Here is a 24,943-nt window from a genome sequence, read left to right on the forward strand (position 1 = left end):
ATAGATACAGTGGACAATCCATAACCTGATAGGAATCTTTCTGGACCAGATTCCTCAATGCTTTCAACATACAGTACTAGAAAAACTGAGATTTGTAAAAGTTCAGGTAGATTTCAAATGATGAATCTGTCTTGAAAGTAGTCCATTTTGAACAGTATACTTTAGAAAGAGTGCAGAAAAAAGCAATAAAGATGTTTAGGTGTCTGGAGGCTAAAATGTATGACAAATAGTTGCAGGAACTGGGTACGTCTAATCTAATGAAGATAACAATGACATGATAGTAGTCTTTTAATATTTGAGAGGCTGTCACAAAGAACAGCAGGACAATCTATTTTCAAAGGCACCTGAAGGCAAGTAACGGATGGAAACTTATGAAAGAGAGATCCAGCCTAGAAATAAGGAGAAATTTTTCCAACAGTGAGAACAATTAATCAATGGAACGGCTTGTCTTCAGAAGCTGTGGGTGCTCCATGACTAGAGATTTTTAAGAAGAATGTCATAAAATGTTTTAGGATAGTTTTTGTGTCATAATTTTTTTTAATTGGTAAATTTCAATGGGAGATATGGGTCCTGGATGTTGGACACATTCTGTGAAGTAGCTCATTTGAGACACATTGGTTCAAAATGTTTTGTCTTGTGGTGCACCATTTTGCCGTTGAAGGTTACAGATATGTGAATTTTAGTAGTATACTTGTTTTGTGCACAGCCCTCAGAGTGAAAACCGACTCAAAAATCCTTTATTTTATGAATACAGTAAATCAAATATAAAAAACTTGGAGAAGGGAGGATTTTCTTTTTCGGAGCTAAATGTCAACAAGGTCTGGGAAAAACACCAAGTTTGGCCTAATTAGCATTCTAATAGATAACAAAGTACATTTATCATTTAAGCATATATTTTACCCTCACCAGATTCTTGGCAACAAGCATCCATCTAAGAATGAGTGTTATTGAGGCAGAAATCATGGTTTTAAAGTTTCGCTCAAGCACACACCCACACACCCAGTTTCACATCTCTTCCATTGAACAACATTAAATCTTCACACCCCATTTTCCACAATTCTTTGCCTTTATACTGTCTGGAAGTGACATCACACCTCAAAGAGGCTAAGGCTATAAGCTAATACCTTTTACTGTGTAACTCCTTTTGCCTTCTCAATAATCTTCTATAGTGATAGTCAATCCACTGACTTTCCACTCTCATATCTTCCTCATCCTCCCACTAGGATCACCCCCATTGTCACATCAGCCCCCTCTAGTGGTTCCTCAGGTTCACTCAAGTCACTTTCTCCCTGACTCTCGCTCTCTGCTTCATCTGTCAACCCTCCTGGCCCAGGATATCCAGAGGGGCCTGGCTTATCCTCCTCAGAATCTGACATGACCTGAGGTGGACAAGGAGCACTCACAACTATACCAGTACACAATTTTGGACTTGCTAGATCATCTTTTGAGAAATATTTCCTTAGCAATGCTTTTAACATTGACAGAGCTTCTAATGTACTACTTTCACCGGAAAAGTTGGAATTACATTCAGAGATTTATCTGCTTTGAAATGAGCCTACGTTGAACTGTATAGCACGGTCAAACATGAGCATAGCAAATGTTTTATTACATTTATATTATGTCATAAACTATTTTGTCTCCAGATCCTATTCAAGGTGCTCAGTAAAGTCCTTCATAGGGCTGAATTATTTGTGGGACCATCTCTTCCCAATTACATCTGCCTACCGGGTTTAGCAGAAAAGATATATTGTTGCATCCGCTAAGTAGCTTCTGTACATCTAGTTGGACCCTAGGAAATAATCATCAGGACTCATCAGGTCTTGCACAACCTTGACAAAAGTATCTCTGCACTCCTCTACAAACAGGAACATAGAGCCGGGAGACAACTAAGGGTCCACTTCAGTGTTATCTACAGGTATCACACTGGGATAGAATAGAATAGAATTCTATTGGCAAAGTGTCTTGGTGCATGTTGTGGTTCAGTCTGGGACCCCTCCGGGAATGGCTGACCTTCTGTCGGTTTCCAGCTCAGAGGGAGAGGCTGAGGAACAGGAGGTGCAGACTGACGAGGAAGAGGAATCCCAGGCTGAAGAAGAAGGACAGCCAGAGTCCCACCAGGGGGAGCTCTCCCCAGCAAGCAGCCTGGATTCCTTAGGGGAAAATGCTCAAGACATCATAGATATGCGACAAAGGAGAGCTAATCAGAGACGGACTCAATTGGCTAAGTATTTCCAGCATTAGAGGTCACAGCTGGGTTTGGGTGTGGTGCTCTTGGGAATGGTTAAAAGGCGGACCCACCCTTCCTGGCTTGTGGAGTTTTATCTTGGAGATTCGTGAGACCTGTCTGTGAACTTTGGTGGCTTACAATCCTGGTTTGTGCCTTGGACTATTGAAACCTTGGGGGTGTGTGCCAGCAAGAAGCTTGTGGTATTGACTGGACATCAGGACCCTGCTGTAACGTATTATAGCCTGTCTGTTGTGAAGACAGGTTTTCCTTTGTGCTTATTTTTTCCAGCTATAAAATACTTTTGGCTTTTACCAGAGTGTCTGGCTGTTTTTTCAGTTGGTGTTGAGGTCTGGGAAAACCCAGACAGAACAGTGCATATGCTCTCATTGTACATAAAACAAAAGTAAAGTTCATCAAGAATCATAAAGTACAACACTTAATTATAGTCCAGGTACAAATAAGCAATCAAATCCTATTAGGAACCAGTCAATATAAACTGAAAGGATACAAGCAACAAAGTTACAGTTATACAGTCATTTGTGGGAGGCAATGGGTGATGGGAACAATAAGATTAATAGTAGTGCAGACTTAGTAAATAGTTTGACAATACTGAAGAAATTATTTGTTTAGCAGAGTTATGACATTGGGGGGGGGGAACTGTTCTTGTGTCTAGTTGTTCTGGTGTGCAGTGCTCTATAATGTCGTTTTGAGGGTTGGGGTTGGAGTTGCAGTTCCAGGATGTGAGGTGTCCGTAAATATTTTCGCAGGCCTCTTTTTGATTCATGCAGTATACAAGTCCTCAATGGAAGGCAGTTTGGTAGCAATTGTTTTTTCTGAAGTTCTGATTATCCTCTGAAGTCTGTGTTGGTCTTGTTGGGTTGCAGAACCAAACCAGACAGTTATAGAGGTGCAGATGATAGTCTCAATGATTCCTCTGTAGAACTGTATCAGCAGCTCCTTGGGCAGTTTGAGCTTCCTGAGTTGATGCAGAAAGAACATTCTTTGTTGTGCTTTTTTGATGATATTTTTGATGTTAGCTGACCATTTTAGGTCTTAAGATATGATAGAATCTAAAAATTTGAAGATCTCTACTGTTGATACTGTGTTGCCTAGTATTGTGAGAGGTGGAAGGATGGAAGGGTTTCTCCTAAAGTCTACCACCATTTCTACGGGTTTTGTGTGTTCAGTTCTAGATTGTTCCAGTCAAACCACAAGGTTAGTTGTTCAACCTCTGTATGCAGATTCATCATTGTCTCGAATGAGTCCGATCACTGTTGTATTGGCTGCAAACTTCAGTAGTTTAACAGATGAATCGTTTGAGATGCAGTCATTGGTGTATAGAGACAAGTGGTGAGAGTACACAGCCGTGAGGGGTGAGGGGGTGGGCGAGGGGCTGTGCTAATTGTACAGGTTATCTGATGTGACTTTTCCTAGCTTCACCTGTTGGCAAATATTTTATTTTATTTTATTTATTTATTTGTCAAACAAGTATACTGTAATACTATAGTACATATTAACATAACATAACATAACATAAGTAGAACGTAGTAATAGAAAGGATAAGACAGTAGGACAGGGATATTAGGCACAAAAGTGCACTTATGTACGCCCCATACAGACCTTTTAGAAAAGGGGAGAGGTCAATTGTAGATAATGTAAGGTTGAAGATTTTGGGGTTGGGGGCAACAACAGAGTCAGGTAATGAGTTCCAGGTGGTGACCACTCTATTGCTGAAATCGTATTTTCTGCAGTCAAGTTTGGAGCGATTTCCATTCAGTTTGTATCTATTATGTGCTCTTGTGTTGTTGCTGTTAAAGGTGAAATAGTCACTGACAGGGAGTACATTATGATGTATGATTTTTTGAACAACAGTTAAAATAAAAATTATTATTTTTAGATATTTTTAAATATTAGATTTGTTATTGTACACTGTTTTTATTATTGCTGTGAGCCGCCCTGAGTCTACAGAGAGGGGTGGCATACAAATCTAAATAATAATAATAATAATAATAATAATAATAATAATAATAATAATAATAAATATTATCATCATCATCATCATTATTATTATTATCACTATTATCATTATTATTGTTGTTGTTATTATTATTATCATTATTATCATCATTATTATTATTTAGATTTGTATGCCGCCCCTCTCTGCAGGAATAAGCAATGGACAGAGAGTATTTCAAGTCAATTTAAATTTTTTCCCCGTTCATGGATAGGTGAAAAGCGCTATAAGAATACACCAGCGGGTAAAACATCCGGCACCCACTTTTCTTCCACGTGAGGCCCTCCACGCCCATTCCCTCCGCCTCCCACCGCGACTTTCCCCTCTCATCTGGTCCTACCGCAGCCGGCTCTCCTTCCTGCCACAGGCCCAAGAAGTTTAGGATGATCACTATGGCAACAGCCAATCAGAAGCCAGGAAGGCGGGGTTTGTTCGGAGAAAATAATTCAGCCAGCCCTGATGGTTATTTAAGCAAAGGGGACTCGGGGGTGGAGAAGCAGTTATTGCCAGCAACCTCGCGTCGAATAGGGTTACGGGCACTCGGGCTGGCGCGCAGTTTGGGCGCATCCCTCTCTCGCCTTGACCGAGGGACTTTTTTGTTAGAGTTGCGCTTGCCGTCCGAACAAGCCGACCGGTAAGTGGACAACTTGCAGAAAGTTGGAGGAAAAGAGAGGCCAGGGTTAGCTTGGTGCTTCTGCCCGAGTTAGTCCTCCGAATGATGTAAAGCGCAGGTAACGTTGCAAACATCCAAGGTGTAAATAAATGCTCTTTCTCTGCATGCATATGTAGAGATGTACACACACACATATAAATTGCTGCTTGGAAGTGGGATCGACCGAATGAAGATCAGTGGTGCTTTATTCCAACTGGAGGTGGAACATCGCTGAATTCTACAGTGAAGTCGTTTAATTCCAAATGGATTAATCTGAGATATGTGAGTGTGTGATGCAGGATGAATATAGACAATTCTGAAATTTTGCGATGTATACTTAGTGGGCTGAATAGCAACAGTTAACTTTCTCTTTTCCCGTTGGAGGCTGGCTTGAAACGAGTTTGTACATGCCTGCGTCCGCTTTTATTCCTGTTGCACGTGCCTCTTTTTTCATTTTATTTCTCATCTACCTCCTTCCTTTGCTTTAGTTTTAAGTATTGTTAGGGAAGAACGCTTAAAGGGTTAAATAAGGTTCAGGAGGGAAGTTTTTAATAGGAAAGTGAACACAAGAACAAGGGGGCACAATCTGAGGTTACTTGGGGGAAAGATCAGAAGCAACATGAGAAAATATTATTTTACTGAAAGAGTAGTAGATGCTTGGAACAAACTTCCAGCAGACGTGGTTGTTAAATCCACAGTAACTGAATTTAAACATGCCTGGGATAAACACATATCCACCCTAAGATAAAATACAGGAAATAGTACAAGGGTAGACTAGATGGACCATGAGGTCTTTTTCTGCCGTCAATCTTCTATGTTTCTATGTTAAGTTTTGGTTGCTTCTTAAAGATGCTCAATGCACACCTTTAAAAAAAATATTCACAGACACGAAGTAATTCTTTAATTTGATTGTATGTAGAGAGAATCTTTCTTTATCTAGCTTCCATAGACTATTTTTTTAAAGCCTTATATAGATTTCTTCAGAATCTGGAATGCTTTGAAGAGGTTAGAAAAACTGGCAGAATTCTCAGTCATCAATAATTCTAGTGGGGAAAGTTGTAATATTGATCATGGAGGAGCTGGTTTTGTTTATAGTCAGAATTTAGTTCAACTCTTAGTAAGTGAAAAGTTAATGAAGACCAGGTGGAGGGATGTAGCTAATAAGTGGAAGGAAAGGAATCTCGCAATTGGAAGACGGTCATGAAAATAGTACCAAAATGTGCATTATGCAGAAACCTGCTAGCTTTTAGTAAAATAAATAAACAAATGGAAATAATCTTAGATGCACGGATTCCTGTCCAAACAGAGGACTTTGCACAATAAAGAGTACAGGAAAAAGAGGGAAATGTACATCCTATAATAAAGTTTATAACTAATGCCTCCAAGGGATGGGAACATATACTTTAAACTGTGGGTTCAGGGTTGAACTGTGCATTTATTTATTTATTTATTTATTTATTTATTTATTTATTTATTTATTACTTGGATTTGTATGCATTACCTGGTCTGATGATATTACCTAATTGAGTAAGGAAATGTCTGCAAATAACAAGTTCAGAAAGCACCAAGGAGTCCATATAATACTAATATTGCTGGTTGCTCAGCACTTTTTGAGTAATGACTGATCCCATCTTTGCTTCTTCTATTTATTTTATACCATCGTCCTTTAACAGGTTTCAGTAGGTGGAAGCTCCTACTCAATTTTATTCTTTATTTTAAACCAAACTTTAGAATGCTTAATACCCAAAGAAGAGACTTCCAAAGAGTAAACGACAGAGAACTGCGGGTGGGGGTGGATCTGGAAGGAAGGCAGTGCCAAAATAGTTTTATACTGCTGTCATGATAATGACAGTTGTGTCCAAGAAATAATGAATGCACTGACTTGAAAGATACTATTTTCTTTTACACACTTTCAAGTAATAGCCATTTGTTCGGAGAAAATACTCCTATAGAGGTATTAATCTATACACAATTAACCTACATGTGTGCAAAGGATCACCTTCCTACCTCTTAAACATCTTTGCTATTGAGGTTTGAAGAGTTGAGACATATTCAGATAGAAAAAAATATTTATTTGAATGAATCTCAAAGTCACCATTCCTACATTAAACTTAAAAGACCAAGAAATCAGATTTCTCTAATTGTTTCACATTTGTATTTTGAATTTACACATTGCGTTCATTCAGCAATTATTAACATCTGGTATCTGTTAAGAAGATTGAAAATTATATAATGAATTAACTTCACTTTCATTTAAGCAATTTGTTTTAAAATGGGGATTTTCAGCATTATTTTAATCGTAGCTGTTCTCCACCCCCTCCACCCCCATAGGTATTAAGGCTTAGCAGCATTATTGCAAAGCTATTTATAGGAATTTGCTTGGTTTAGTCAGTGCTTTCTTGAGAAGGTTGCAAACTAGGAATGTTTTATCATGTTATCAAACTAAATAGTTATCTCTTTATCACATGACTTCAGAATGCCATTTGTATTGAGAAAGTGTTGAATTTTAATAGCTATTATATTTAGTGAAAAACCAAATCAGTGATTTTTTAAAAAGCTGTAACTGAGAATATTCTATTTTAAAAACCATTTGGTTTAAATGGATGACAGATTGGGATGATCCTATGGTAGGTTTCTAGAATATAAAATGAAAAAATATGCAATGGAACATTTTGAATACAATAAGTTAAAATAAAAGAGATTTTTGTGATGAGTTGGTGGATGATAAAGAACCAGTATCATTTTTATCCCTAAGAAGGATTTAGTAATTAATAAACCTCAAATTGTAGAATGCGAGTTACAGGTCATAAAACCAACCCCAGATTAAGGACTTTATAAATTCAGTTGATTTTTATTGAAAGCTAATTTAAATGTATGTATTTATTTATTGGATTTGTATTCTGCCCCTCTCCGAGGACTCGGGGCGGCTCACAACATGTCTCCGGAGAGGGGCGGCATACAAATCTAATAAATAAATAAATAAATAAACATAACAAACCAATATACAATATACACATCTAAAAATCCATTTAATATAGCTAAAAAACTTTAAACAAACAATTAGGGGTCTGTAGAGTGGGTCTGGGTGTTTAGGTCAGGCCAGGGTCTGGGTCTTTACAGTATTGAGCAGAACTGACTGAGCTAATTATATAAGTCCGGCCCTCTAAAACCATCCCAATTTCTCATGTGGCCCCATGGCAAAATTAATTGCCCACCCCTGGTTTAGACTGTAAATTTCTATTTCAGGCTGGTTATACATCTTAAGAAGTTTAATCTCATTGACGTTTGGATGTTTCAGTCTATTCTGCTGTAGATTCACATTTTTAATCTGTAATTTTAAGAATTATGGGCATTGACTTGCAGAGCGGTCATTCAGCTAATCCAACATCCAATATCATACTTAATACAAGGGTCCCCAACTTCCAGTCCATGAACCATCATTGGTCCGCAGCATGTAGGAAACCAGGTCACACAAACAAGCGAAGCCCCAGCCACCAGAAGCAGGCAGCCCACAAAACCATGCTCCCTCTGGTCCTTGGAAATACCCTCTCTACGGAACCAGACCCCAGTGCCCAAAGGATTGGGGCCTGCTGTCTTAAACAATTTCCATGTTATTCTTTCAAAAACTTCTCTTGATTATTAAAGCTGATGGGGTTTTCAAAACAGTCATAGATACCAGTTCTGTAGTTATCTGTAGTTTGAAAATAATAGTTGAAAGTAAATTGTGGTGGGATAGATATCAGTGAGAAATCTAAGTAACTGGCTAAGAATATATTACATTTAAAAAAAAATATGTATTTATTTTATTTTATTTGTTTTGTCACATACATATTGGTGGTATACAAAGATATAATAATATTTATATACATGATACTAGTAAAAGGGAAACATTAGGACAGGGTACGGAAGGCACTCTGGTGCACTTATGCACACCCCTTACTGACCTCTTAGGAATCGGGAGAGGTCAACAGTGGATAGTCTAAGGGTAAAGTTTTGGGGGTTAGGTGATGATACTACAGAGTCTGGTAGTGAGTTCCATGCATCAGCTACTCTATTACTAAAGTCTTATTTCCTGCAGTCGAGTTTAAAGCAGTTTACTTTAAGTTTGTATCTGTTGTGTGCTCGTGTATTGTTGTGGTTGAAGCTGAAGTAGTCGTTGACAGGAAGAACAATGTAGCAGATGATTTTATGGGCTATGCTTAGGTCGTGTTTAAGGCGACATTCATATCTTTTGGATTGTTTTGAAAATTTATGCATCTCAAGTTCTTGAGATGTGAACTTGCGCAGAGAATTTCTCAGAAAGAGAGTCAGAAAGTGCTCTTTGTGTTCCACCTCGAAACAGCAACTGGACAAAGCAACACTTTGCAAGAAGACAAAAAGAAAAATTGTAGTACTTGGTGACTCAGTGCTAAAAGAAATCCAATCAAACGTATGTCAACTTGAACCCCATGGACTATGAACTGTACTGTTTTCTGAGATCACAGATTGGGATGTTACAGGACAACTTCGAAGTCTTACCAAGATAATTGAAAATGATTCTTTCATGGTAATCAATGTGGGAGGCAAATGATTCTTCCAAGAGCAATTATAATCATATGATATAAAGATAAATCTTTGCCTAATATAATTAAAGTGACCGGATTTTCTGAGAGTTTTAAAACTTTAGGTTCAATTAAGAACATAAGAAATGTTTTAATTGAATATATTGTCATTCATCAGGTTTGGCAAGTTATATTCTTTTTATAATTTCTCAAAACACTCAAAGGTACAATTAACAAGTTGACCTAGAGTAATAGCTCTATTTTCATTCCTCATAATTTGCCATTAAGAAGAATTATTCCATGTAATCATTTCAAACTTCAGTTGCTCAATAATCTTCAAATATACCTATTATTACCAAATTTAAAATTAAACTGCCCCTTGTTTTGATCAGCAGTTTGCAAATAGTTACAACCAGGCCTTCTGAAAGAGCTAATTGTTGCACAGCTCTAGTAAATTGTTCAGAGTAAAAACCCAAACACTCAATGCAGTTCCTTTCCCTAATTTCTCTAGGTGCCAATTAAATAATCAATTTAAAATCCTATAGTGAATTATAAGTATACAGTATACAGTTTCAATTTTTTTTTTTTGCTTTTTACGACCCTGTAATCCCTTATAACAGAGTGGAGTTAGACCTCCTGAATGGAGCTGACAGTTGTTATCGGCTGGGTGCCCTTCCTGATGCTTATGCAGAGCTTGCAACAGATGTTTACTCTTTGCACCCTGACACAGAAATGTCTGTCACTGCCTAGGATTGAACTCTCAGCCTCCTGAACATGAGGCAAGCATTGACACCTCTAGGTCACTGTGCCACTGGACGCAGTTTCAAACATTACTAACTTTTATTGAAATAGAACTTGTAGTGAATGCACTTTCACTTTGGCAGTAATTCCTCCATCCATTCACCTGATTTGCATCCATAGATGGTCCAACACGTAGTCCAAGAGCATGACGTTTCTCTGGTTCTTCTGGAATTGTTTATTTCATACTAATTGCTGGCTGAATTGCCTTGCACAATGCTGGTTTATAAAGCTGCTGTTTCATTGTTTATTCCTCTAATTCAGTGTTTCTCAACCTTTCTAATGCCGCGACCCCAGTTCCTCATGTTGTAGTAACCCCTACAACCATAAGTCTAGCGCCAATTTTCCCAACAGAGCTTTAAGCTGATTGGCAGGAAGGTCAGAGGGACAACCCCATTTTAAGCGCCTGATAGGATTGCAAAAAATATGTTCCAAGTCACCAGAATAGAAGTTTTAGTTCCTAAATTTGTCTTTTCGCATGGTCTTAGGTGACCCCTGTGAAACGGTCATTCGATCCCCAAAGGGGCCCCAACCCCCAGGTTGAGAACCACTGCTCTAACTAGTACCCTCATTTTTCTGGAGTATTTTTTCAGTTTCATCATTATGCCAAGTATCTGCTGCGCCTTGACTGCATAAGGGTCAGTTAGGTCCCCAAGCGGCCAATTAGGTCCCACAGAGTTGGCCAGACAATGGCGACTGGTGGGGCCTAGGAGGAGCCTTCTCTGTGGCGGCCCCGGCCCTCTGGAACGAACTCCTTCTGGAGATACATACCGCCCCCTCTGTCCTGGTCTTTCGTAAAGCTTTAAAAACTTACCTCTGCCGGCAGACATGGGGGCCGTGAGTGATGAGACTGTCTCTGGCTGATACTAGATTTGATTGGACTGGATGAATGGGTGTGATTGTACATGGGGTCTTTTTAAAATGTTTTTTAGTAAATTTCCATAATCTTTTACAGTTATTTAGATTTCTTATATATTGTTGTATTCAGTTTTGTATGCCGCCCTGAGTTGCCTTGAGAAGGGTGGCATAGAAATAAAGTAAAAGTAAAAGTAAAAGTAAAAGTAAAAGTAAAAGTAAAAGTAAAAGTAAAAGTAAAAGTAAAAGTAAAAGTAAATAAAATAAAATAAAATAAAATAAAATAAATAAATTTAGATGTCTAGAAGAACAAACAGTTTACTTTCTCTTCAATCTCTTCAGTGAACAGTCACTGAGTGACTAGTCACTACATGACGACTTCCCTAATCCTCATACAGGAATATGAGAAGCTTAAATTGAAATCAAGAGAATAATTGATTGCAGATGGATTTGGTTTTCATTTGTTTTCCTAAGAGAAGATGTAATTCAGATAATAGCTGAAATTATACAAATAAGATGGAATTTGAAAATGAGTTACGTACAGATGATGACCATGTGACTGCTAAAAGATATAAACTTTTGTTGAGATTTGAAATGGAAGATGAGAAAGTTAAAGCATACACACAATGAAATGGGGTAAGAATTTTGGTTATGCAGATGGAACAAGAGAAGAGGAGCTGTTTAAAAGACTAAAGTTCACACTCTGCTACAATTTAAAAGATAACTTGTACAAAATAATATGCCATTGGTATATGACACCTGGGAAATTATCTAGATGTATAAAGATACTTTTATTTCGTATTACAACTGTGGGAAAAGGTTTACCATGCATGGTGAACTTGTGAAAGAATATCAGAATATCAGAACCAAAATAAGATGCACAATATTGGCCTTTCTGATGGCTTTCCTGAGAAAGTTAGCATGCGGCAAGGCGTTATCACCATTGCTGTTCATTCTCGTCATGGATACCATCATGCAAGATCTGCATTATAGTGTCCCATGGGCCTTGCTCTATGCTGATGATGTTTTACTCACAGCTATCCACTAGGGAAGAACTGCATGCTTTGTCTAGACATGGAGTGACAGTACTCGCCGATTTGATTTGTGACTTAAGATCAAGAAAGTTGATGATCTAGAGATCAGCCTGAGCACCTCACTGTCAAGATCAACGTCAGAGTTCTAATGAAAGCAAACTCCTTCCGTTACTTGGGATTCCATCTGCAAAATAACAGTGGCATTAATAGGAAAGTGCGCATGAGAATGGATGTAATTACTGGAGTGATAGGTGCCTGTCAATTTACTTAAAATAGAAAGTATATAGAATTATGGTGCTAAGTGCAGACAAATACCTAAAGTATTGAATATTTTTTACATACCACGGAAATACAAATGCTCTATTGGCATCGTTAGGCATCTCCCTTCTCGACACATCTGCACCAATACATAGAAACATATAAGATTGACGGCGGAAAAAGACCTCATGGTCCATCTAGTCTGCCCTTATACTATTTCCTGTATTTTATCTTAGGATGGATATATGTTTAGCCCAGACATGTTTAAATTCAGTTACTGTGGATTTACCAAACACGTCTGCTGGACGTTTGTTCCAATCATCTACTACTCTTTCTGTAAAATAATATTTTCTCATGTTGATTCTGATCTTTCCCCCAGCTAACCTCACATTGTGCCCCCTTGTTCTTGTGTTCACTTTCCTATTAAAAACACTTCCCTCCTGAACCTTATTTAACATATTTAAATGTTTTGATCATGTCCCCCCTTTCCCTTCTGTCAGTCCAGCAGTATATGGGTGTTGCGCGAATAACAAAACAACTGGGGAAACCACCTACAGTGATTATAGACATGCCCCATCAGTAGCACCTCATGCATTGTACCCTCTACCACTTTAAAATTACAGGGAAATGTCCACATGGAAGATCAAAGCAAAGATGGCAAAATCCAATCGATGTCGACGTGAAGATCACCCAGTTAGATTGGATGCTGCTTTTGACCATGTACAATGGTGTTTGCTCATCCTAAAAGCAGACCCTATACCTGTGGGAAAAGAATGTTGTTATTGAATATTGGCACATGATCCTGGAACAGTTTAGGAATTGACAAAATGGAACAGGAGAAACCATATATGAATGGCAAGATACAAATCCTAGACCTGAGAATTTGGAATCCAGAGCGATAGCAGAGTCCTTAACACTATTTTGTTCCCAAGAAACAAAAACTTTGATGTGACTGCCAGAGTTTTGAAATCTACCTTCTCTACCTTCTTCACCAATTGAAATAGGTTTGCTTTTAGATCTGTTGTTAGACTGCAAAGCCATAAATTTGCAACTGCCTGAGTATAATTTCCATTGAACTTCCTGGGACTTATTTTAAAGTAGATATGTCTCAGAAGTAAGCTCTAATAATGTATAGCCCTTTTACTCTTGGTATCACTAAAAATTCATTTGAATTTATTTTTACAGGTAGTCCCCAACTTACAACTTTCGCTTAGTGACCATTAAAAGTTTCTTTCTTTCTTTCTTTCTTTCTCTCTCTCTCTCTCTCTCTCTCTCTCTCTCTCTCTCTCTTGTCAAGTACATATTGGTGGTATACAAAGATATAACAATGTTTATATACATAATACTAGTAAGAGAGAAACATTAGGACAGGGAATGGAAGGCATGCTGGTGCACTTATGCACGCCCCTTATGGCACTGAAAAAAAGTGACTTATGAGTTTTCACACTCACGAGTGTTGCAGCATCCTCATAGTCATGTGATTTACGTTCAGATGCTTAACAACTGGTTCATACCTGTGATGGTTGCAGTGTCCCAGGCTCATGTGATCGGATTTTGAGATGTTCTGACAAACACAGTCAGTAGAGAAGCCAAATTCACTTACAACCATGTTACTAATTTAACAACTACAGTGATTTTCTTAGTAAATATGGCAAGAAAAGTCATGGGGCAAAACTCACTTAACAAATTTCTCACTTAGCAACATAAATTGTGGGCTCAATTGTGGTCGTAAATTGAGGACTATCTGTATTTGCTGCATTTTATTTTCTCAAAAATACTTGTATTTTGAGGTGTTTACAATTTACAATTTACTTTTCAATTATGTTTTAGGTAAGTTCTGTGTTGGCATGATTGCTTTGACATTAGGATGATTATTGATTAACTAGGAAATTTTCATTAGTCCCTTATATGCTGCTGAAAACACGGACGTTTTTCTGGCTTCTAAGTGGATAGTAGTTGGCCTTTGAAATGATTGAAAACTGATATGATAAATTGACGATCATTTTGTCCCTCCAAAAGCTTGCTATTTCCAACAGACACACTGGGACACTTTCTGAGTTGTATATATTTATTCCTTGTTTCTACGAATTATTAATTTGCAGTCTCTAAAAATTTAATTTAGAGTGATTTAGCTTTAAAACATATTTCCTATTCCTTTTCCTCTGCCTTAACCTCATATTTTGTACAACAAGAAACCCATCTAGCTGAGCAATTTTCATTGTTTATTATAGAGTTCCTTAAGACAATGTTGAACCTTTTAACTTTGAGAGAATGGCTGATCTTTCAAGTCCTTCCCTCCCAAGTGGGAATAGCTGCAAGTAACTTCTTCTTGTTTTGTGGGGCAGCATGAAAAATCCAGAGCAACAAAGGTGGGGGAAGCCCATTAGGCAACCATCCCCATGTATAGAGGATGAAAATTGGTGCATCTGTTGTCAGAAAAGACTACTTGTGTGTGGGAAGGTATTGTTGAGTATGGAGCAATGTTTGGTGTGAGGATAGCCATTTTCTTTCAAGTTTCCACTTTTTGAAATATCAATCAAATATCAAATTAAATATTCATCCTAAAAAAAAAACCCTAGGGAAATTTCAGGCCTGTCATTGAGAATCAAGGTATCTCCAATTGGATTGGGAATGATTTCTGAAAAGCCAATTAGCAAACTGCTGCTAGTTCAGTATATAATTATGTAGATAATGTCTGAGCTAAGGAAATAATATTTATTTATTCATTCATTCAATTTTTATGCTGCCCTTCTCCTTAGACTCAGGGCAGCTTACAACATGTTAGCAATATCACTTTTTAACAGAACCAGTATATTGCCCCCACAATCCAGGTCCTTATTTAACCCACCTTGGAGGGATGGAAGGCTGAGTCAACCTTGAGCCGGTGATGTGATTTGAACTGCTGACCTACAGATCTACAGTCAGCTTCAGTGGCCTGCAGTGCTGCACTCTACCTGCTGCGCCACCCCGGCTCTCTTATATCAATTTGATTCTGGATAAGCATGTCCAGTTAGCCCTGTTCCAGTTCCTTAAAGAGATTTTCTTCCCTCCCTCCCTCCCTCAGATGTCCATTGGAGGTCAATAGGAGGGCTATGAGAACACTGCAGAATTCAGACTTGCTGTGTACACATGTATTTAGGCTGACTATTGTATGTGAATGCCCCCCTCTCTGAATAGACATAGAAATTGCCCACCCTATCTGTTGTAAACATGAAAAACATTTTGTTTTCACTTTCTCCTTGTAGATAAAGGAAGGAAAAAAGGAGAACATGGCATTGGCATCCTGGTTTGGATGGAATGAGCCTTCTAGTCGTATTTCTCAAAGAAGCCCAATGGAGATGGTGACGGAAACCCTGATGATGGAGCTTGACTGGCAGATCAAAGAAGCTGAGAAACAACAGCGGGAGAAAGAAAATGAGTATCGCAAGCTCAAAACAGGAGTTGATTATGGCTGGCTGGTTAGCTACCAGAAGCATGGCTACGATATCAGTCCAGGGGAGCGTTTGCAGCTGGAGGACATTTGTTCCAAAATACATCCATCCTATTGTGGACCAATCATTATTAGGTATTTGCTTGGAATCTGTCATGCACTATATGTAGGATGAGCGTGAGGTCGCAATAACTTAATCCCAGAGACTGTTCTGGCTGGAGATAATGGATTTTGAAATCCATCACATTTAGAAAACACCAGATGCAGGGAATTGGGTAGAAGCATTGAAACTTGATTGATTTTCCCCTGTAGCTGAACTGGATTAAAAGAAGCAGAGTAAACGATCATTTTCTGTTTAAAAGAAGCCTTTTTTATGGATAATTCAAATTCATGGCTTTCTAAATGACATATCTAGAATCCATTACTTAATGTTCACTCTGTTTGTATGTATGAAGAACTCAGTACTGAGAGCCTGTTTAGAAACCCTTGCTGGGAATAATTTGCAGAAATATATCACAAATGCAATCAGTTGCTTCAAGTGTGTATTCTGTCTTTACATGCAAACGTTTGTAGTTGTCTAACGGGTTTTATCCAGAAGTTTGATTATTATAATGTTTTGCTTGCCAGAATTTGGATAGGATAACGCACTGCCTGTTTCCAATTTATCCAAATTAGCATCACTGTATATAATTTAAAATGACAAGTGATTCTTTTTAAAGAGGATCCATAGTTTATATAGATGGGGAAATTCAAATGACGGAAATAGGTGATGAGCTATTATTTCCTTCATTTATATTGACCACCAGGAAATAGTGTGTTTAAGGAAGGGAAGGAGGAAGATGTGTGGTTTAGAATTATGAAATAGAAATAAGTAAGTATAACTACTGTACTGTAATAGGTAAAAATAGTACAAGTCTGATACAGGTCAGTTTAAATAAAAACGTTATACAGAATATATACTGTGTAAAAATACAGAAATACAAAGAAGTGCCCTTCAATCCAAAAGAAATGGTGGTCGAAGTTGTGTAAATCCTGATATATGAGAGAATGATATAAGTCAGGGATGTCAAATTCAAGGCCCATGGGCAGTATACGACCTGCAGGATGCCTAGATCTGGACCACAGGCCCACCTTGGAAACAGTAAAGGACTAGAGTGCCTCTTCTGCAGAAACAAAGCCTAGACAGGCCACATGTGACCTCCCCGAGCTCTGTATTTGCTGGCAGATGGTTGCAGGAGGTCTTCACAGCCAAAAATGAAGTCCAGATGCCAAAAATGGAGGCTCAAATGATGTCTAGCTGGCCATGCCCCTCCTGCTCATGCCCCCCTGTCCCCTGAGGTCAAACTCAACCATGATGTGGCCCTCAATTAAATCAAGTTTGGTTAGTATGTTAGGAAGGTTTTTTTTGTTTATTTTAAGTTCTGCCACTTTGCCAAATTGGTTGGTATTTATTTATTTATTATTTATTTATTTATTTATTGGATTTGTATTCCGCCCCTCTCCGTGGACTCGGGGCGGCTAACAACAGTGATAAAAACAGTATGTAGCAATCCAATAAAAAAACAACTAAAAAACCCTTATTATAAAAACCAGACATACATACAGACATACCGTGCATTCCCCCATGCCTGACGGCAGAGGTGGGTTTTAAGGAGCTTACGAAAGGCGTGGAGGGTGGGGGTAATTCTGATCTCTGGGGGGAGTTGGTTCCAGAGGGCCAGGGCCGCCACAGAGAAGGCTCTTCCCCTGGGTCCCGCCAAATGACATTGTTTAGTTGACGGAACCCGGAGAAGACCCAATATTTTGTAATATCTTGTAATAATATTTGCCATGTTTGTAAAGGTTCTTCTATGATAAATTAAGTTTGACACCCTGATATAAATAATGTCCATATCTCTCTGCTCTGAGGATTTAAGTGAAGGTGGGCTGTATATGACAGTGATGGCGAACCTATGGCACAGGTGCCACAAGGGGTACATGGAGCCATATACCACTTGAGCCGTTGCCCTAGGTGAGCTCTAATGTGCATGTGTGTGCCAGCCAGCTGATTTTTGGCTCACACAGAGGCTCTGAGAGGGCATTTTTGGATGTCCGAGGGCATCCTCAGAAGGATGTGGGGGAGGGCGTTTTTACCCTCCTCTGGCTGCAGGGAAGCCTTTGGAGCCTGGGGAGGGCGAAACACGAGCCTACTGGGCCCACAAGAAGTTGGGAAACAGGCTGTTTCCGGCCTCCAGAGGGCCTCCAGGGGTGGGGGAAGCTGTTTTCACCCTCCCCAGGCATTGAATTATGGGTGTGGGCAATTGTGCATGCACGATAGGGCGCTCCCACGCTTTTTGGCACTTGAGGGGAAAAAAGGTTCGCCATCATTGGTATATGGCCTTCTAAGGCTAAAATATAAAATTTTTGCTCATTTATTTCACAGATTTCGGCAACTTATTGCTGAATACGAACCAGAGCCTGGAGAAATACCTCGGCTTTTCCGTTCTGTTCTGCACGATGCCACCGAGAAGATCAAAGAGGAAGAGGAAGCCAAGAAACTTGCAAGACAGTGGAACACCAAGAACAAAACCAGCCTCTCCCTCACCACGTTCAGGTCCCGCATCAGGATTTCCCCCTTCAGCAGTGATATCAAGACCATTTCAGAAGACGTGGAGAGGGGCATGGATCCGACCAAAAGAATGTGGAGCATGCCTGATTTCAGAGATGCCAAGGACTACTGACTTTATTTGTAGCATTAGTTGGCTTTTTTTTTTTTTTAAGAAACAGACTAATTTATTTGGAGGTCTATTTGCAGGATGATTATTTTTGTCCTGTTCCCAATTGTTTCTCTGTTGGGAGGAATCCACCTGAATTCTTTTTAGGTACCTTTTAATCCGTGCATTTATGCCTTGAGGTTCCTGTTTTCCTTGGGCAAATACATAAAAAAAATCAGCCTCACTTTTATCAGTTTATTATGCTATGAGCTTGCATGAAAAACTGTACATATCTCAGCCTGGTCTGTGTTTATTTAAAATATTTATATAGCTGCCTATCTTATAAGAAGTTTGCTTTTTGTCACTTCAAAGAGAGGTCCAGGAAATAGTAGTGAAAGCATGCTTATTTATTTTAGCTTTCTTTTGGGTTTTCCCCTAAATCTTTTTGCCCATGATCGTACAAAAATTGACATACACCGTACAACAGCCAACCACAAACCCTAACTAGTCATATGCAAAGATCCATGCATGAAAAGGCAGAAATGTCTCATTTAGAATTTCCCAGCATTAAATGTGAAACAAAAGTAAATAATATTATTATTATTATTATTTATTATTATTATTTATTAGATTTGTATGCCACCCCTCTCCATAGACTCGGGGCGGTTCACAACAATAACAAAGACAATGTAAGAACAAATCTAATAATTTAAAAAACACTAAAAACCCCATTATTAAAAGCAAACATACACACAAACATACCATGTATAAACTGTATAGGCCTGGGGGAGATGTCTCAGTTCCCCCATGCCTGACGGCAGAGATGGGTCTTAAGAACTTTACGAAAGGCAAGGAGGGTGGGGCAGTTCTGATCTCCGGGGGGGAGGGGAGCTGGTTCCAGAGGGTCGGGGCCGCCCCTCCTCCCTTTCCATTTTTTTTGCTAAAGCGTTGTCAGGCGTTGCTGTTAATATTATTAGCTGGAGGAATGCCAATAAATAGAAAGGTGAGCCTTGCAGGGTACTTTAGGTCAGGAGTCTCCAACCTTGGCAACTTTAAGATTTGTGGACTTTAACTCCCAGCTTAGCTGGCTGAAGAACTCTGGGAGTTGAAGTACACAAGTCTTAAAATTGCCAAGTTTGGAGACTCCTGCTTTAGGCTATAAAATTTGAGGGGAGGGAGGCATACATAAATGGTTGAAAAATTTTAGCACTAAAAATTCTTCCTTTTTGGTAATTAATTACTATACAGCCTTAAATATATACAATATATCATGGTAAATCAGTAAGTAACATAGACAGGACATGTTATTCCTATTATGAAAAAAAACAGGGACCTCTACTGTGTGTAGATATTTTAAAACAAAATGTTTGTTTTAAAAAAAAAACTGAAAAAAAGCAATGGGCTCTTATGCTTAGGGGGCAAAAAGGAATGCGTTGAAGCACCTTTTTCAAGGTGTATTACCAAGGCAGTGCTTCCATTTTCCCACTCCTGGGTTGAGAATTTCTAAAACAGACACAACAAAATGTATTTCCTTTATTTTTATTCTTATTGCACACATTTCTACACCACTGGTGCAGGAAGAAACATATTTGTCACTTGGAGATACACAATTTTGTGGATTTTTAAAAAATGAAATACAATGCTGCCATGACCATGATGGAATGACCTCCAAACCTGAGTCAGACTTTTTACTGGGCTTGTTTTTGTGTAATATTTAAAAGCCATAACCTCACTTTAACAATGTTCAATTGAGTTCTTGACATGGCTTTTTACTTGCATACTCTCTTTACACCGGAGGCACAATTCAAGCTGCCAAGGTGAAGTCCTTTTCAGTATTATAAAGCCGGAGAGAGAGAGGGAGACTATGTAATATTGGTGTTGAAGATGGGAGGACTGACTGTTTTACTTATGCCATAGTCTTTTGTGCAAATTGTACACTGGTATTTCAGTCATCTATCTAAAGAAAAACATTTTTCTGTTTCTGCTAGATATCTTATACTGGAACAGGTGGTGGTTTTTAATTAGAGCTTCAGACCAATTCTTGAAAATTAACGAAGCACTTAAGAGATTTTGAGCTGCTTGCAGAATCCAAATTCCCAAAAAAGACTGTTGGGATTCTTTTATTTTGTGATGGCCTCGGCTTTATTTTAGAATGGTTTTGCTATTATTGGATTTTCTGTAAGTAAGCAGAGTATGCACTGAATAATTTTCTTTACTCCTGCTTACCTTCTTTCTCAAATATGTTTGACAAAGATACCAGCAAATAGCATTGCATAATACCAAATGGATTTAGGGCTTCAGTTATGCATGAGTGGGAGTATAGAGATACTGACAATTTGACAATCATACATTTCTAAGCCATCTAAGAAAACTATTTTCATTGTGACCTTTCTACATTGTTTATCCAGTGTTGAAATATTGGCACATATGTAACCCTAACTCTAAGGTACTCTAAGGTAGTCTGGTCAAATCTCATTAATTCCAACTAGACTGGAATTACAACTCCCAACTTGATGCTGTACTGATGTACATCAGTCAAGGCTGATTTAACGGTCAAGAGCAGAAATTTGTGGAATTCTCCCTTCTTTCTGCTCAAGCGGCCTGAGAATGGGAGGAAACAGCTAGTGAATCCTCTCTGTCTATATTGGACCTGTGTTTTATACAGCACATTTTGAACATGGTAAATATTTACATCTCTTCTACAGGGGGCTCCTTCTTTGTAGTATCTAGCGAGCGAACTGGGAGCATTTCACCACAGTCTAGTGTTTTGGATACCTGGTCCTTTTTGCAATAGTAGCACCTGATTTGTGGGGGAAACTACAAAAACAGAAAGCCATTTCCTATCGTCACACTATCACTTTTGTATCTAGGAGTGAAATGCTCATTGCATTCAATAACAAAAGTGCTTTCCTTAACTTTAGCTGCCTTGTGATTGATTGTGCTAGATACAGATCTGCTGTGTTCTGTTTATTAACAGTTTCATTGTTACTTTAGGTATCCAATATATATATATATATATACACCGGTATATATTGACTACAATTAGCAATGCTTTTCTACTACTATGAAAATGCAATTTCTTGAGTAAGCACAATAGAGATTGTGTTCAGGTGTTATATAGTTGTATCTGAATGTAGTGCCCATTGAGAGTGAGGAGTATTGAATAATTGTGTGGTTGAAACACATGCAGGACTGAAAGATTTTATGTATCACTCAGGTTGTATCCCATATTTCTATCCCCCCACCCACCCAGGAAAATTCCACAGAAGGCAGTGGAATTGTATAACTTAGAACCTATACATAGGATTTCAGTGCTAATTGCTAAATTAAACAACTGGTAGAAGGATTGGTAAAGTGGAAAGAAAAAATTTAAAATTTGTTTTAGCAGAAAACATTCCTATTAAATGGTTGATTAAAAATAGGTATCTACTCTGGGTGTGTTTTGTAGACCAAGAAGATCCCACCTTCATCCAATTTATGTATTGGTTCTTTGTTACATAGGTTTTTTTGGTTAACTTTTGATGTTTATGGCCTTTTAATGTTTAAATTGTTTTATATTACTGGTTTCTGATATTGTAGGTCACTCTGAGTTGTTTCAAGAGTGAGATGGGAGGCATATCAATTTAATAAATGAATATCTATGAAACACAAAACCAGTTGAAGAATTGGCATGATTTTCACAAAGAAAAGTCAGTCTTGTTATCTGAATTTGATATAGTTGGGTTTTAAAAAATATTTTGAATTGTTTCTCACTGAAAGTCTTAAGAAAGTGGAAGTACAAAGAGCAACAAGAGTTTCCCCCCAAATTGTAACCACATTTATGAGGTAAATTATTGTCCAAAGTCAAGCTACTTTCTTCACCACATTATCCTTTTAAACATTACCCTGAGGATTGTGCTGATACCTGCACTTTTGTTTCTCTAGCTGATTTAGATTTGTTTGAAAGAAAAATATATAAAGCATTGGAACCAGTATTGGGTTCCTACTTGGACGTGTGGGGGACGGAGTTCCAGTAGTGAAAATGGAGCTGCACGTGTAGCTCCGGGTGACTGGCAGGCGGGTATGAGCGTCGGAGCGAGATCTGGCTTCTGCCCACGCACAGGAAGCAAAATCTCACAAGAGAACATGCAGGTGCATGAGATTTTGGCAATTTTCTGCAGTTTTTTGCGTGGAAGAAAACCCCCCCACCAAAATCACACATGCCTTTGCTTCTTCTCACGAGATTTGCTTTCTGTGCATGCACAGAAGCCAAATCTTGCTCCGATGCACACCTATTTAACAACCTATTTAACACCCCACCCAAAATATTAAATTGATCTAGTTAGGTTTTCTAACACGGAGTCAATATACTAGAACAGTGATGTCGAACCTATGGCATGTGTGCCACAGGTGGTATGCAGAGCCATATCTGAGGGCACATGAGGCATTGCCCTATGTCAGGGGTAGACAAAGTTGGCTCTTTTATGACTTGACCTAGGGCAGGGGTAGGCAAAGTTGGCTCTTCTATGACTTGTGGACTTCAACTCCCAGAATTCCTGAGCCAGTCATGCTAGCTCAAGAAATCTGGGAGTTGATGCCCACATGTCATAGAAGAGCCACCTTTGCCTACCCCTGCCCTAGGTCAACTCCAGCACACATGTGAGCCCTGGCCAGCTGGTTTTTGGGTGCCTTTTTGGCCATTTTCACTCTCCCCATGCTTCAGGAAAGCCTCCTGAAGGCTGCGGATAACAAAAAATGGCCCAACAGCTTCAGGAGGCTTTCCTGAACCCTGGGGAGAATGAAAAACAGCCCAACAGATCTACCAGAAGTCTGGAGGCTTCAATGAGGCCTGTGCACATGCGTGGGAAGTTGCGCAAACATGCAAGGGGCAGCATGGGGATTGTGTGCATGCATGAGGGGAGGGCAAGTGTGCACACACCCTTTTGGCACCCAAACCGAAAAAGGTTCGCTATCATTGTACTAGAAGCTAGACCAACAAAGTTGATTCTCAACTTTGGCATTTAGAAGATGTGTGAACTTTTAACTTCCAAAGTTCCCTAGTTCTGGGAACCAAAGTCCACACCTCTTCAAACTGTCAAAGTTGAGAAAGGTTGAACTAGACACTAGGAACACTATTGGGCTACATCAGAATATAGGGATATGTGGTGAGATATAAAAAAATTAAGTGCATTTAAAGTTCAAAATTCTGTTTGAAAAAATAAGAGTAACTACAGTATAGGGTTTAGGAATATGAAATTTATGTTGCAGTAGCCTCTAGAACACAATGACCCTATGATACATAGATAAAGAAATCGTATTCATTTAGAAACACATTAAAATGCATTCTAAATATATTGGATGCATCATATAAATAAATTAATTCAGCTAAGTACTTAAACAGAGTCTCTCAATACTTTATCTAACAGCTAAAATTGGCAGTGAATAATAAGATACTGTACTGGTTTTAAAAATTACTCACGTTATCAATCCTTGGTAAATTAGCAGGTGGACAGGGTGCCCTCTGGTGTTACTTTAAGGGTTGCATCAAACTTTAGATACCCTGGAAGATGTCATTGGCCATTTCCGTACTATTGCAAAGATCATGGCATCAGGAAGAGCCAAGCTCAACTCCAAGATGTTACTTTTGTACTTCGCCTGGTTTGACTTGTGGAGAGGCAGTATGTTGTTGTGGTTATAGTGCTGGATTAGGAGTAGGAAAATCCATATTCCAGTTACATGGAAGTCGGTTTGCAACAAGCCAAATGAAAAATAACTGCATCATGTGCTGAGAGCTTTGCTATGAGAACTGAAGCAAGAACAATGCAAAACACGAATCTTATAACAAAGTGGGTCAAATCCTATGTACAGCAACAGTATGAATTATAATCATTATTCCATTAAATGCATATTAAATCACAGAAGACTAAAAACATTAAGAAAACTTGTTGTGGTCCGTTCGCATCCTGTGTAATTAGCAATGGATCCAGAGCTCGACACTGGGACAGAACAAACTGTTGGATCAACCAAATGTCTATTTAAAGGCATTTGCCATGCTTATTCTCCCAGTGGTCAATCAGGGCTTCCAAATACAATTTAAAGCAGGGGTCACCAAACTTTTGGACCTCAGGGAGCACTAAATTCATAATTTTAAATCCCGCAGACCACTAAGAGGATCTGCCTAATGCAGCTGGGTAGGCGTGGCTAGGTGGTGAGGTGACAGGGTGGGCAAGGCCAACTCGGTCACCTACATCATGGGGTGCCTTGCCAGCCTTTACTTGCCTGCCCACCTGGGCCCCTTAGTGCTCCTAGAGGAAGCAGTTGTTGGAACTAAGCAGCCACCATGAAAAAGAGTTGGCCAAACAGCTGGTTTAGTTCAAACTGGATCTGACTGAGGAGGCTCCTTAGAAACACTTTACTGAGGACTAAGAGCATAGGTTTTCCAAGCAGAGGGAAGACCTGTGG

At 38.9% G+C, this 24,943-nt stretch overlaps 1 protein-coding gene across 4 annotated transcripts in view; it reads left to right on the forward strand.

The window, feature by feature from the left end:
• Positions 1–22,155, forward strand: part of RD3 (RD3 regulator of GUCY2D) — a 58,691-nt gene extending 36,536 nt beyond the window's left edge. For 2 of the 4 annotated variants that reach the window (XM_070734488.1, XM_070734484.1), the window contains 2 exons: positions 15,625–15,944; positions 18,232–22,155. In XM_070734488.1, coding sequence (XP_070590589.1) covers positions 15,649–15,944; positions 18,232–18,529 — 594 coding nt within the window. In that variant the 5' untranslated portion in view covers positions 15,625–15,648 and the 3' untranslated portion in view covers positions 18,530–22,155. Of the gene's footprint in view, positions 1–4,694; positions 4,876–4,909; positions 4,973–15,624; positions 15,945–18,231 lie in introns of those variants that run through there. The other 2 variants (XM_070734485.1, XM_070734487.1) reach the window with 2 other exon arrangements.
• The last annotated feature ends 2,788 nt before the right edge of the window (positions 22,156–24,943 follow it).

This window comes from Erythrolamprus reginae, chromosome 1, assembly GCF_031021105.1.
Source record: "Erythrolamprus reginae isolate rEryReg1 chromosome 1, rEryReg1.hap1, whole genome shotgun sequence".
Classification (NCBI taxonomy): domain Eukaryota; kingdom Metazoa; phylum Chordata; class Lepidosauria; order Squamata; family Dipsadidae; genus Erythrolamprus; species Erythrolamprus reginae.